Source organism: Pseudophryne corroboree, chromosome 1 (assembly GCF_028390025.1).
Source record: "Pseudophryne corroboree isolate aPseCor3 chromosome 1, aPseCor3.hap2, whole genome shotgun sequence".
Taxonomy (NCBI): Eukaryota; Metazoa; Chordata; class Amphibia; order Anura; family Myobatrachidae; genus Pseudophryne; species Pseudophryne corroboree.
This window is the reverse complement of record NC_086444.1, coordinates 385,788,405-385,800,893: the sequence shown is the minus strand read 5'-3', so window position 1 is coordinate 385,800,893 and position 12,489 is coordinate 385,788,405. Positions and strand designations below refer to the sequence as shown.

Sequence of the window (12,489 nt, the reverse complement as noted above, 5' to 3'; positions counted from 1 at the left end):
CGGAAGTGAGGCAACAGTTCATGGCGGCAGACAAAAGGAAACTGGTCATGAACTGGGGGGAGGGGCGAACAGGAAAGCGACCGACTCCCCACCGCTGACATCAACCCTAGGGATCGCAGCCTCATACTATTCCTGGTGCCTTATGATCCCTAAGGCCTAGCACTGGAGCACCCGTGGTGGCGGCGCGCCAGCTACTGTTTGGTAGTCTCCTCCCAAAACAGTGCGGCTGTGTCTGTATTCCCCTTCTAAGCGGAACCGATGCTTTACCTTCTCCCCGTGCTCCGAGCACAACCTGGTCACGTCTGCTGGACCTGCTAGTATATCCGACACAGACGCCCATCAAGACAGCACTTGTACCGTGGGTAAGCGTTGTTGCGACCCGGCGGAGAGTTGTTGGAGAGACTCTTTCCAATATGCGTATAAGATGCGGTTAGGAAAGATCACTCAGAAACATAGTAAGACTATAAAAAATAAAATAAAAAAAGCTTAGGGCTGCCCTAGAACAGCAGCCCTCTGACCATGGTCCGGCTCCTGCCGCACCAAACAAAAAACTAATTTGCCTGAGCCAGTGGGTGGGGATATTTGGATGGGCCCGTTGCATCCTGGGAGGACTGAAAGCTTGTGATCGTTTGGTGCCAATCCGCTATCGCTCCATCATATCCATTGTTATCCTGTGGATAACCTGTGGACCCAGCCGGAGAAAGCATTAGCTTATTGATACCCCTTTCAGACTGCAACAGGCGGGCGCATACACAGATACTTCCCGGGTGGGACTCACCTAGACTCCTTTCACACTGCTGTTACCAGCCCGGCACATTACCAGGTTGGTGACATCAGCGGTGACGTGCACAGGTGCGGAGCTTGGAGATCAGATAATCTCCAAGCACCGCCCGTCCATAAAGTGTGAACAGGAAACGGTTGCATCGACCCGGCAACCAGTTCACACCGCATAGTGACCAGGGTTGAAATACCAGGTCGGTGGACCAGGGATATTTCCCCTTGACCCTTTCAGACCGCACAGCAACTCTGGTTATGCGCGTTCCTGTGCAATAGATACAAGCTGGCGGTCTGAAATGGGTATGAATGACATCAGCTATCAGTTACTAATACCTGGCTCCTATTTGGGAAGGTCGACAACTGAGAGGTACAGATGTAGCCATGCGCACTTTACTGCAATGCGGCCTTCTGCATGGCGTGCCAGGATGCGACTATTCGCAGCCGGCGAACCCTTCATTAATTCCTTAAGAACAATCACATAAATTGCCCGATTTGTGTTGAAAAATAAACTTTAATCCATTGTTTGCTCTGATTAAGTCAAAATTTTGCACTTAAATGTAATACTAGCAATTAAACCACCCTGTTTTTCTTTCCTCCCTTGGCATCCCCCCTTTATGTTTCTACTGCACTCTCAGAAATCTCTCTATTTATTCTGATGCTGTATAATGCAGTTTCTTACAGACTTTTCTTGTCTGGGCAGTGTATATTTAATTCCCAGACATCCTGTAAATGTAAACTCTTTATCCAGAGACGATGGAGTACTTTTGTGGTTGAGACTGGTCACTCAGTTGGCTCTTCAACATCTTTGTAATCTGGAGTACTTATCCCCTTACTTCATACACACTTTGTGGTCACAAGCCTGACCATAGTCTAAAACTTTGATTTCCAGCACGGTGTGGCCCACAAGCCCACATTCACATTGAAGGCTTACTCAGAGAAACATTAACGGAAGAGCCCTAGAGAAGACTGATCAAGTGGTTTCATCACATTGTACCTGATACAGAAATAGGTATACTCCTTCACATCTAAAACATTTGGTTTTACTTTTCTAGTTTTCTGATGTAAATGTATTTGAAATAAAAACACTCAATCCTCATTGACATATAATACAAAGCCTTATTTGGTGATCAAATTTATTGTTTACTTATATGGCATACTCTTTACACACCAGACTGCAAATCTAGACATTTTACATTCAATTAGTAGTTCCCCTGAATTTAAAAAGGTGTACCGAAACTTTTCAACGCTTTGTTGCGTTTCACTCTTTAGTCCCAACTTGAGGGGAAAAAAATATTTGGATCATGATTATATAACAGACTTCAAGACAGATACATTTACATCTTTCTGTAATAACCAGAAATAGAAAATAGGCAATTTACTGCAGCAAAATAGGCATAATCGTAGACAGACATTAGCTCTTACCGGATGAAGGACAACTAGTACTAGAGGCAGACTGGTAAATGGCAATTCTAAATGCGACCGTGAGTACAGAGAGGGAAAAGGCAAGTGTGACCCCAGACTAGATGACTATATAACATTGTTTAAGGTTGTGTTCTATCGGACAATTTGTAAAAAAATCTTTGTCGTTCTAAAATAGTTTCACTTCGATTTCAATTTAATAAGCATAACAAGTACTAAGCATTTAACATGCTCCATAAAAAAAAAAAAAAAAAGAAAATCTGAGTATATCTATTGCGAAAGTATCTACAATTAAACTGTATTACATTATTTAAACATCCTTTCACTCTTGTAGTTTTTAAAACCTAATAACTTTTTGTTATATATATTTCTTTAAATTACATGTGCATTTGAACAGTTTAAACATAAAAGAGCACCTGACTGCAGCATAAATAATGTATATAGGAAACAGTTTGCATAGATTCCAAACTGCAACTTCCAAAATGAGCAACTTCTTCCATTCAGCTTTGTACACAAGACTCCTAGAAATGTATTCATAAGCTACAAACAAAAAACATACACTTTAAGATCATGTCCAAAGTATTATTCCCTCATTATGTTCTAAGTAGAACACAGTGCTGGGGAAAGCAGGCATATTATCAGTGTTATCTACATGCCACACAAATGTCATTGCTGTCTGTTGCCCCTATGCAGACTACAGCATAGAACTCCATGGATCTATAGAACACAGTTGACCATGACAGAAAAGTAATTTGCACCCCCCTTCCTTATTATTTTCTCTCAAACCAACAAAAATAAGTTTAGACAGCTTTAAAATGGTCAAAAAACAGGATATCTCAACTGATTTTATGCTACAACTCAGTGCATCAGAAATAGAACGTTAACAGGATTTAACAAAAAAAAAAACACATGCAGGCCGCCATTGTTATCTGGGCCGATTCAAAATTCAGGAGATTGTAGTATAGAAATTCAGAGACCAGTTCCTCAAATATTTGGCTGGGAAGCACCTCATTGAGGACTGCATTGTGGTGAACACTGGACCAGCTCACAAAATGGCCGTCTCTATTCCGTGTAGCTGACAGGTGCATTTCAAATAGAGTTTTATGTTTAGACAAAACCAAAAACAAACCATTTATTTGCATTTCGTGACAATAAAAAACAGTTTGGAAATCAGGAGCCCATTATTTTACACTTCTAGCGACATTCAATAAGGTTTGTAAACAATTTCAGTACAGTACACATTCTCCTTTACATTTTTTGCTCAGATCAGGTACAGTACACTTAAGAAGTTAATGCTCAGATAGTGTTTATATAGCTATAAACATACAGGTATATAAACAGATGTAAATGACAAAATTCTGCATGCGGTTTGGTCGGGTCTATCTTCATTCGTCATTGGCAGCACTTGTTCCTCTCACTTGACCTTGGTTACGTAGCTAAATTTACAAAAAAAAAAAAAAGATAAAAAAATACAAAACAAAAAAAAAAGGCCAATGAATACAATTGGCAAACAATATGTATGTATAGATATAAACTATAAAATAGTAATATATATTTGTACAATTATATGCACAACATCTAACATACCTGCATTAAACATAGTGCTTTGATCATTCACATCCCAGAACAGTTCTCTCACTTTGTATTAAAACAATGGTGAATGGATAATACAGATGGGTCCTCATACATCATTGCTGTAATTGTGTGAAACGCCCACTTTCGGTTCGCCGGGTCCTGTGAGACTCTGCGAGTGTTGGGCGTCTTATTGCCAAAAAGGAGTCTTAGAAGCTATGCAATCTGACTAGGACACTCCAGGAGACTGTGCCAATTAATGTGACATATGACACTTGTGTGCGACTGAGTCTCTGAATCTGCATATGAAATGCAACAATGTAGCAGCCGAAGCTTTCTTCCAATACAAGTTCTGTTGTGCTCCGTATACAGATTCAGTCACACACAATATAAGTAGTGTTGGATAAATTAATCAGCACAGTCTCCTGGTGCGTCCTAGATGCATCTCGATGCGCCTGAGATGCAATTTCGTGCAAAAAAAAGAAAGATGCCTGTCGTTAAAAGAGTTGCACGGTCCTGCTGGATCTCATGCTGCATGGCGTATTGAGGCTGGATGTATGAGGACACATCTGTATAGCGGTTTAACATTATGGTAACTACGATGAACAGGAACTAATTTATAGTGGAGCGGGCTACTGCTAACTTCACAACACTCTGCAACCGCATTCACACAAAGCCAGTGAATACGTAAGGTGAAGAAAAGAGAATAGGGCAGGTTTAAGCAAGTTTTGAAATTACACAGAAATGCACAGCCCATGGAGAGAAGTCAAAGGAGTCAAATGGAACTATAGATTTTGGTGTTATCTGAAGAACAGGCCCATCACCTGATTATTTTCCTGCTACTTACTTACACACCTCAATACTGCCCCTGAAACTAGGGATCACTTGCTTAGGAGTCTGCTGCAGATGTGCCTCGAACAGTACCCTTCTTGCGTATCTAAATGTAAAATGAAATTGAAAGAAACTAAAAAATATAACTTAAAAACATTAAAACACAAAAGGGTAATGTGGGCCAAGAAAAAGGCCTCCTATCTATTTAGAGCATTGCTTACAGCAAGCTGCAAACATAATATACAAAATACATATGGACATTTATATATGTCATCTATGTTCCTTCACTTATTAAGTAAAACCTCACTAACCATTGATGGTTGCTGCAGAATCACAGTATGTAGCAGGCAAATCTATACTTCATCTATTTTCTCATTCAAATAAAAAAGCCACAATCCATGTAGTGGGGTCAATGACTTAAATGTCTAGATTGTAATTACTGTATACTATCAAGTACACGTTAATGTACTAATATGAATAGTACATAAAATAATAATTCTTGTTAAAGAATGACATTTTTTGTATTTCTATTATTTATAGTATATTCACCAACCACTATTAACTTACAACAATTTTGGGATGAGTTTATTGCTGCATCACTCATTATCAGTAGGGCTGACGCTGAGTCGCAGTATGCATGAGCCTCCATACAGCTGCGACGTCAGTCACAGTACCCCATAAGCCGCAGCATGTTTGACATGAGGACGGGAAGAGGTGCAGAAAATGGGGTAGCGTCGGCCCTGTATTTAGGTCATGCCATAGCCAGTGGGGTCATCCTTGTACGCAGTTTCACTGGCCCAGGCATTGGTTTTGCCAGATATCCTGAGTGACCCAAGGGTTACTCAGATGTCCGACAGGCCCTCCGATGTTTATGCTGTGAATCCGATGCTGCGTCAGTGGATCTGAGAAGTCCGCAGTGGGCGTCTTCTTACACAAGACACCGCCTACAGCTTCTGCATACTTTTGCAGAGTCACTGCGTAAAAGACACAGCGGTGGCGACCTTTGCATCCACCGCTGAACCAGCACCAGTAACCTGATCTAGGTAAATCCAAAGGCCATGCAACCAAATAACTCGCACTGGAGACTAAACCCTAGCTGTTCATGCACATAAAATTGCAAATATGGGTTTTATTGCATCTTTAAATTGCCTAGGCAAAGTCCTATATACTGCTGTATGTGGGTGGTTTCCTATCCAGTAAATGTTAGAAAGCTGTGCTATTTATAGATTCTACATTTATGTTTCTTTTGATAATGGACATTAACGCAATACCTTGTGTCATGCTAGGTCTAATTGTCCAACTGTTATACATACAGCTCACAGACTGCTACATAAAACACAATACTAGTATTCCAAAAATATGTACAAGCTACCCATCAACATGATTATACAGATTCCAATCTGCAAGACTCTTAAGGCAGTTTTCAGGGTAATTTCAAAACATTTGTTAATGTGGTCCTGTGTTTACAAAATGCCATTCTCTTTAAAGGAAAATAAGCTCATTGGCAAGTAACAAAGCCATTTATACAGTACAGTACATATGGAGAAAGAACTCCTTACTGCTTCTAATTCTTTCTGTGTTTCATCCTCCATTCGTCGTATGTCTTCCATTGTTAGTTCAATCCATTTGTCAATCCAGCAGAACAACTGGCGGTGAAAGTTTGTGAATATTCGTTTTTCTTGCTTAAACAAAACACAAAAAACAAAAACACATGAGAAGCTCTACACTGATTTTACTCATTTTTATTACACACTGGTATTTTTACAGTATTTATGGCCAGCAAGGAAAAACATATCAGACCATACTTTCTTACAATTCGTTCCATTCTTCGAGAATTCCAAGAAAGTTACACAGAATTGTCATTTATCCAATTCTCCCACTTACATCGATACCAACTGTATTTTTATCATCAACTTGAGTGGTAACTGCAACAAGCAAGAGCCTCTTCTGAGGTAAAACAATGTAATGTCATGGAACTCACAACACTGAACACTGTTAAGGGCCCTACACACTGGCCGATCCGCCGCCGAGCTGCCCGACGGCGGATACGGCCGACGAGCGACCCGGCGGTGGGGGGGGGCAGTGACGGGGGGAATGAAGTTTCTTCACTCCCCCCGTCACGAGGCTCCATTGAAGTGCAGGCAAATATGGACGAGATCGTCCATATTGGCCTGCATGCACAGCCGACGGGGGACCAGCGATGAACGGGCGCGGGGCCGCGCATCGTTCATCGCTGGAGCCTCCACACTGAAAGATATGAACGAGTTCTCGTTCATTTATGAACGAGATCGTTCATATCTTTCAAACAAATCGGCCAGTGTGTAGGGCCTATTAGAATAAGCTGCAAGGCAGGGAACCAAGGGCTTGATTCAGATTCCCGACTAACGTGAATCGGCGGCATGCGCAGAACGGGCCTTACGATGTCACCCACAGTTCCTCTCTGCCATGTTTACAGGCAGTGGTGTTGAGGGGGTGGGGAAGACCTGCGTTTCTGGAAACAGGGGAGTGTTCCCAAATTCTGGAAGGGGAAAGTCAAGGATCTGCGTTTTACCACAGAGACTTCATGACCTTGCAGACCCCCCTTCCGTTGGTCAGCACTAGCCGTCTGTGTGAACATCGAGACAATCACCGGATACCAGCTTGTGAAGTTGGGCGCAGTGCTGGGAAAGCAGCTACATACAGGAGGCATCTCTTCTACTGAGACGTCTCCTGCAAATTATTCAAAGCTGCTTACAAAAGGCTTCGTATTTCCATCCGTCTCTCAATCATGCCCTAAATCTGTTCCTCCTCTGGCTCCGCACTACTGGCATGACACCAATAAAAGTCAGCGTGCAATACCCATTATACAAAAACATTTCGGGACTACAAAATGAAATTTGTCCTAACGTACAAGCATACATTTGTATCAAACAGATTTCTCTAAGTTAAGGGGCCCCATACATCTGCAATATATTGGGACAATCCTCAGTTCTGGAGAAGATTGTCCCAATAAATCGGTGATATTTGGGCTTCCCCTATTGTCACTCCTGATCAAAAAATGATCGGGATCGCCAAACTAGATTTTTTAACATGTTTAAAAATCTAGATTCATTGAGGCTTTGTTTTTTAGGGTATGGTAAAGACTAGCCGATAGGCCAATCATTTCGACAACTGTGGGTAGGGTTTGTGAATAATAGAGGGGAGGTGGCTCAAGTGGGGATGCGGGGTCTCTGTGCGGGTGCCTGTGTACAGTAGCGGTAGTGGGGGTGCAGGGGTCTGTGCGGGTGTCAGTATATAGCAGCAGCGGCAGTAGTGGGGTGGGGATACAGGGGTCTGTGTATAGTGGCAGCGGTGGTTTGGGTGAGGTACCACCGCTGCCACTATACACAGACCTGACATCCACAGTGGTCCCAGGATCCTAATCACTGGATTTGGATGCGTTGCCCAAGATAACCGCAGCAAGCCAGTTACGGCTCCCCACGTATCACCCCACCACCTTGAACAAGCTAATATTAACCAGTGTGAAACAGGGGGCAGGTAGTCAGACGGCGGAGGAGCTGAAAAGAGCTCCTGAAGAGTGAAGACACCAGAGGTAGTCCTGGGGAGGAGGCAGCCATGTAAAAGCTTAAAGGTGCAGCTAAATTAATATTAACCACTTGCCTGGCATGGTCGCATCAGATGCGACCATGCCTGCAAGTGCTCTATCTGACCTGGTCGCACAGGATGCGACCAGCCAGATAGACAATGTTAGCAGCGGCAGGGAAGATAAACTTCCCTCCGCTGCTGCTGTCAGAGGAACCGGAAGGTACCTCTTCCTCCCTGCACTCTCCCCGTGTGTCTGCCAGGCTGTCGATTACTGCTGATCGGTCAGCACGGCAAGATCCCCCCCTCCAGCGGCTGCAGACAATGGCAGCCGCTGGAGAGAGTAAATGAACCCTCCCAAGCCACCCCTAGACCCCCCCCCCCCCCCCCCCTCCCCTCGCATACCTGCAGGCTATCCCGGCTTTCAAAATGAGAGCAGCGATGTTCCGATGGTCGCAATGTTCCCAAACGATGTTCCGATGTTTGGGGGGAAAAATATTTAAAAAAATATATATTTATATATATATATATATTTTTTTTTTTACTAAAATCATTTGGGATTGGGTTAAAGTCATGTTCTTCACTTAATTCACTCATAAAAAAAAACCCGACAATTTCGGAGAAGTTTTCGTCGAAACAAATAGTCAGTTAAGTGGTTAAAAAACAGTGTTGTATCTTTATTTTAATAATTCCTTTACAGGAAGACTATAGGTACCAGCAGGCCCTTAATGCCCTTCATGCTGGCACTTGTGGTTCTCCAAGTACTGGAATGCAGAGCAAGCTTGCTGGGACCAGTAGACCCATTGTAAAAGGACAATATTTTTTTCACTATTTTACACCATTATTCACATTTTCCACAAGTCACAGTTAAAAAGAATTGATTTTAGTAATGTATGGGCAGACCCAGACTCAGGAAGGAAAAAAAAAATCTGAAGACCACTGAAACAAATTTGTAACGTATGGGCAAGTCAGATAGATTGGGAAACCAATATATCTGGAGAAAAGAAAATGTATGTATGGGGGCATTTAATCAGAAAGACTATGCTCTTGACCCATAACAGATACATTAAAAAATAAGATTTTACTTACCGGTAAATCTATTTCTCGTAGTCCGTAGTGGATGCTGGGGACTCCGTAAGGACCATGGGGAATAGACAGGAGACAGGGCACTTTAAGAAAGAATTAGGAATACTGGTGTGCACTGGCTCCTCCCTCTACGTCCCTCCTCCAGACCTCAGTTAAGTAAACTGTGCCCGGAAGAGCTGACAGTACAAGGAAAGGATTTTGGAATCCAGGGTAAGACTCATACCAGCCACACCAATCACACCGTATAACTCGTGATAACCTTACCCAGTTAACAGTATGAACAACAACAGAGCATCAGGTAAACCTGATGCAACCATAAAATAACCCTTATTTAAGCAATAACCATATACAAGTATTGCAGAAGAAGTCCGCACTTGGGACGGGCGCCCAGCATCCACTACGGACTACGAGAAATAGATTTACCGGTAAGTAAAATCTTATTTTCTCTAACGTCCTAGTGGATGCTGGGGACTCCGTAAGGACCATGGGGATTATACCAAAGCACCCAAACGGGCGAGAGAGTGCGGATGACTCTGCAGCACCGAATGAGCAAACTCAAGGTCCTCCTCAGCCAGGGTATCAAACTTGTAGAACTTTGCAAAGGTGTTTGAACCCGACCAAGTAGCCGCTCGGCAAAGCTGTAATGCCGAGACCCCTCGGGCAGCCGCCCAAGAAAAGCCCACCTTCCTTGTGGAATGGGCTTTAACTGATTTTGGAGGTGGCAAGCCAGCCGCAGAATGAGCCTGCTGAATCGTGTTACAGATCCAGCGAGCAATAGTTTGCTTTGAAGCAGGAGCACCCAGCTTGTTGGATGCATACAGGATAAACAAAGACTCAGTTTTCCTGACTCTAGCCGTTCTGGCTACATAAACCTTCAAAGCCCTGACTACGTCCAGTAACTCGGAATCCTCCAAGTCACAAGTAGCCACAGGCACCACAATAGGTTGGTTCATATGAAAAGATGACACCACTTTTGGCAGAAATTGCGGACGAGTCCGCAATTCTGCCCTATCCAAATGGAAAACCAGAAAGGGGCTTTTATGTGACAAAGCCACCAATTCTGACACAAGCCTCGCCGAAGCCAAGGCTAATAGCATGACCACCTTCCACGTGAGATATTTTAACTCCACGGTTTTAAGTGGCTCAAACCAGTGTGATTTCAGGAAACTCAACACCACGTTAAGAGCCCAAGGTGTCACTGGAGGCACAAACGGGGGCTGAATATGCAGCACTCCCTTTACAAACGTCTGAACTTCAGGCAGAGAAGCCATTTCTTTTTGAAAGAAAATTGATGGGGCCGAAATCAGGACCTTAATGGACCCCAATTTTAGGCCCAAAGTCACTCCCGACTGTAGGAAGTGAAGGAAACGGCCCAGCTGGAATTCCTCTGTAGGGGCCTTCCTGGCCTCACACCAAGCAACATATTTTCGCCATATACGGTGATAATGTTTAGCCGTCACGTCTTTCCTAGCCTTTATTAGCGGAGGAATAACTTCATCCGGAATCCCTTTTTCTGCTAGGATCCGGCGTTCAACCGCCATGCCGTCAAACGCAGCCGCGGTTAGTCTTGGAACAGACAGGGGCCCTGCTGCAACAGATCCTGCCTTAGAGGCAGAGGCCATGGGTCCTCTGTGAGCATTTCTTGCAGCTCTGGATACCAAGTCCTTCTTGGCCAATCCGGAACAATTAGTATTGTTCTCACTCCTCTTTTTCTTATGATTCTCAGTACCTTGGGTATGAGAGGAAGAGGAGGAAAAACATAAACCGACTGGAACACCCACGGTGTCACTAGTGCGTCTACAGCTATCGCCTGAGGGTCTCTTGACCTGGCGCAATATACCTCTGTAGTTTCTTGTTGAGGCGGGATGCCATCATGTCCACCTGTGGCAGCTCCGACCGACTGGCAATCTGCGCGAAGACTTCTTGATGAAGTCCCCACTCTCCCGGGTGGAGGTCGTGCCTGCTGAGGAAGTCTGCTTCCCAGTTGTCCACTCCCGGAATGAACACTGCTGACAGTGCTCTCACGCGATTCTCTGCCCAGCGAAGAATTCTGGTAACTTCCGCCATCGCCACCCTGCTCCTTGTGCCGCCTTGGCGGTTTACATGAGCCACTGCGGTGATGTTGTCTGATTGAATCAGCACCGATTGGTCGCGAAGCAGGGTCTCCGCTTGACTTAGAGCGTTGTATATGGCCCTTAGTTCCAGGATATTGATGTGAAGGCAAGTCTCCTGACTTCACCATAGACCCTGGAAATTTCTTCCCAGTGTGACTGCCCCCCACCCTCGGAGGCTTGCATCCGTGGTCACCAGGACCCAGTCCTGAATGCCGAATCTGCGACCCTCGAGAAGGTGAGCACTCTGCAGCCACCACAGAAGAGACACCCTGGCCCTGGGGGATAGGGTGATCAGCCGATGCATCTGTAGATGTGATCCGGATCACTTGTCCAACAGATCCCATTGAAAGGTCCTCGCATGGAACCTGACGAAGGGAATGGCCTCGTATGATGCAACCATCTTCCCCAGGACTCGCGTGCAGTGATGCACCAACACCCGTTTTGGCTTTAAGAGGTCTCTGAAGCCTTCTCCGTCGGGAGAAAAACCTTCTTCTGTTCTGTGTCCAGAATCATGCCCAGGAAGGGCAGACGCGTCGTAGGAATCAGCTGCGACTTTGGAATATTCAGAATCCAGGCGTGCTGTTGTAACACTTCCCGAGAGCGTGCTACCCTGATCATTAACTGCTCTCTGGACCTCGCCTTTATGAGGAGATCGTCCAAGTATGGGATAATTGTGACTCCTTGCTTTCGCAGGAGCATCATCATTTCCGCCATTACCTTGGTAAATATTTCGGTGCCGTGGAGAGACCAAACGGCAACGTCGAATTGGTAATGACAATCCTGTACCACGAATCTGAGGTACTCCTGATGAGGTGGATAAATGGGGACATGCAGGTAAGCATCCTTTATGTCCAGAGACACCATAAAATCCCCCTCTTCCAGGCTTGCAATGACCGCTCTGAGCGATTCCATCTTGAACTTGAACCTTTTCAGGTAAATGTTCAGGGATTTTAAATTCAAAATGGGTCTGACCGAACCGTCCGGTTTCGGTACCACAAACATTGTGGAATAGTAACCCCTTCCCTGTTGAAGGAGGGGAACCTTCACCACCACCTGCTGGAGATATAATTTGCGAATTGCCGCTAACACTATTTCCCTCTCCAAGGGGGAAGCTGGCAGGGTCGAATTG

At 44.4% G+C, this 12,489-nt stretch overlaps 1 protein-coding gene across 1 annotated transcript in view; it reads right to left on the bottom strand.

Moving 5' to 3' along the window:
- Window positions 1–1,873: 1,873 nt before the first annotated feature.
- The window catches only part of PITPNB (phosphatidylinositol transfer protein beta), a 149,535-nt gene continuing 138,919 nt past the window's right edge, over window positions 1,874–12,489 (bottom strand). Inside the window, exons 10-11 of the mRNA XM_063913177.1 lie at window positions 6,159–6,281; window positions 1,874–3,632 (exon numbers count right to left, since the gene is read on the bottom strand). Coding sequence (XP_063769247.1) covers window positions 3,582–3,632; window positions 6,159–6,281 — 174 coding nt within the window. The 3' untranslated portion in view covers window positions 1,874–3,581. The remainder of the gene's footprint in view (window positions 3,633–6,158; window positions 6,282–12,489) is intronic.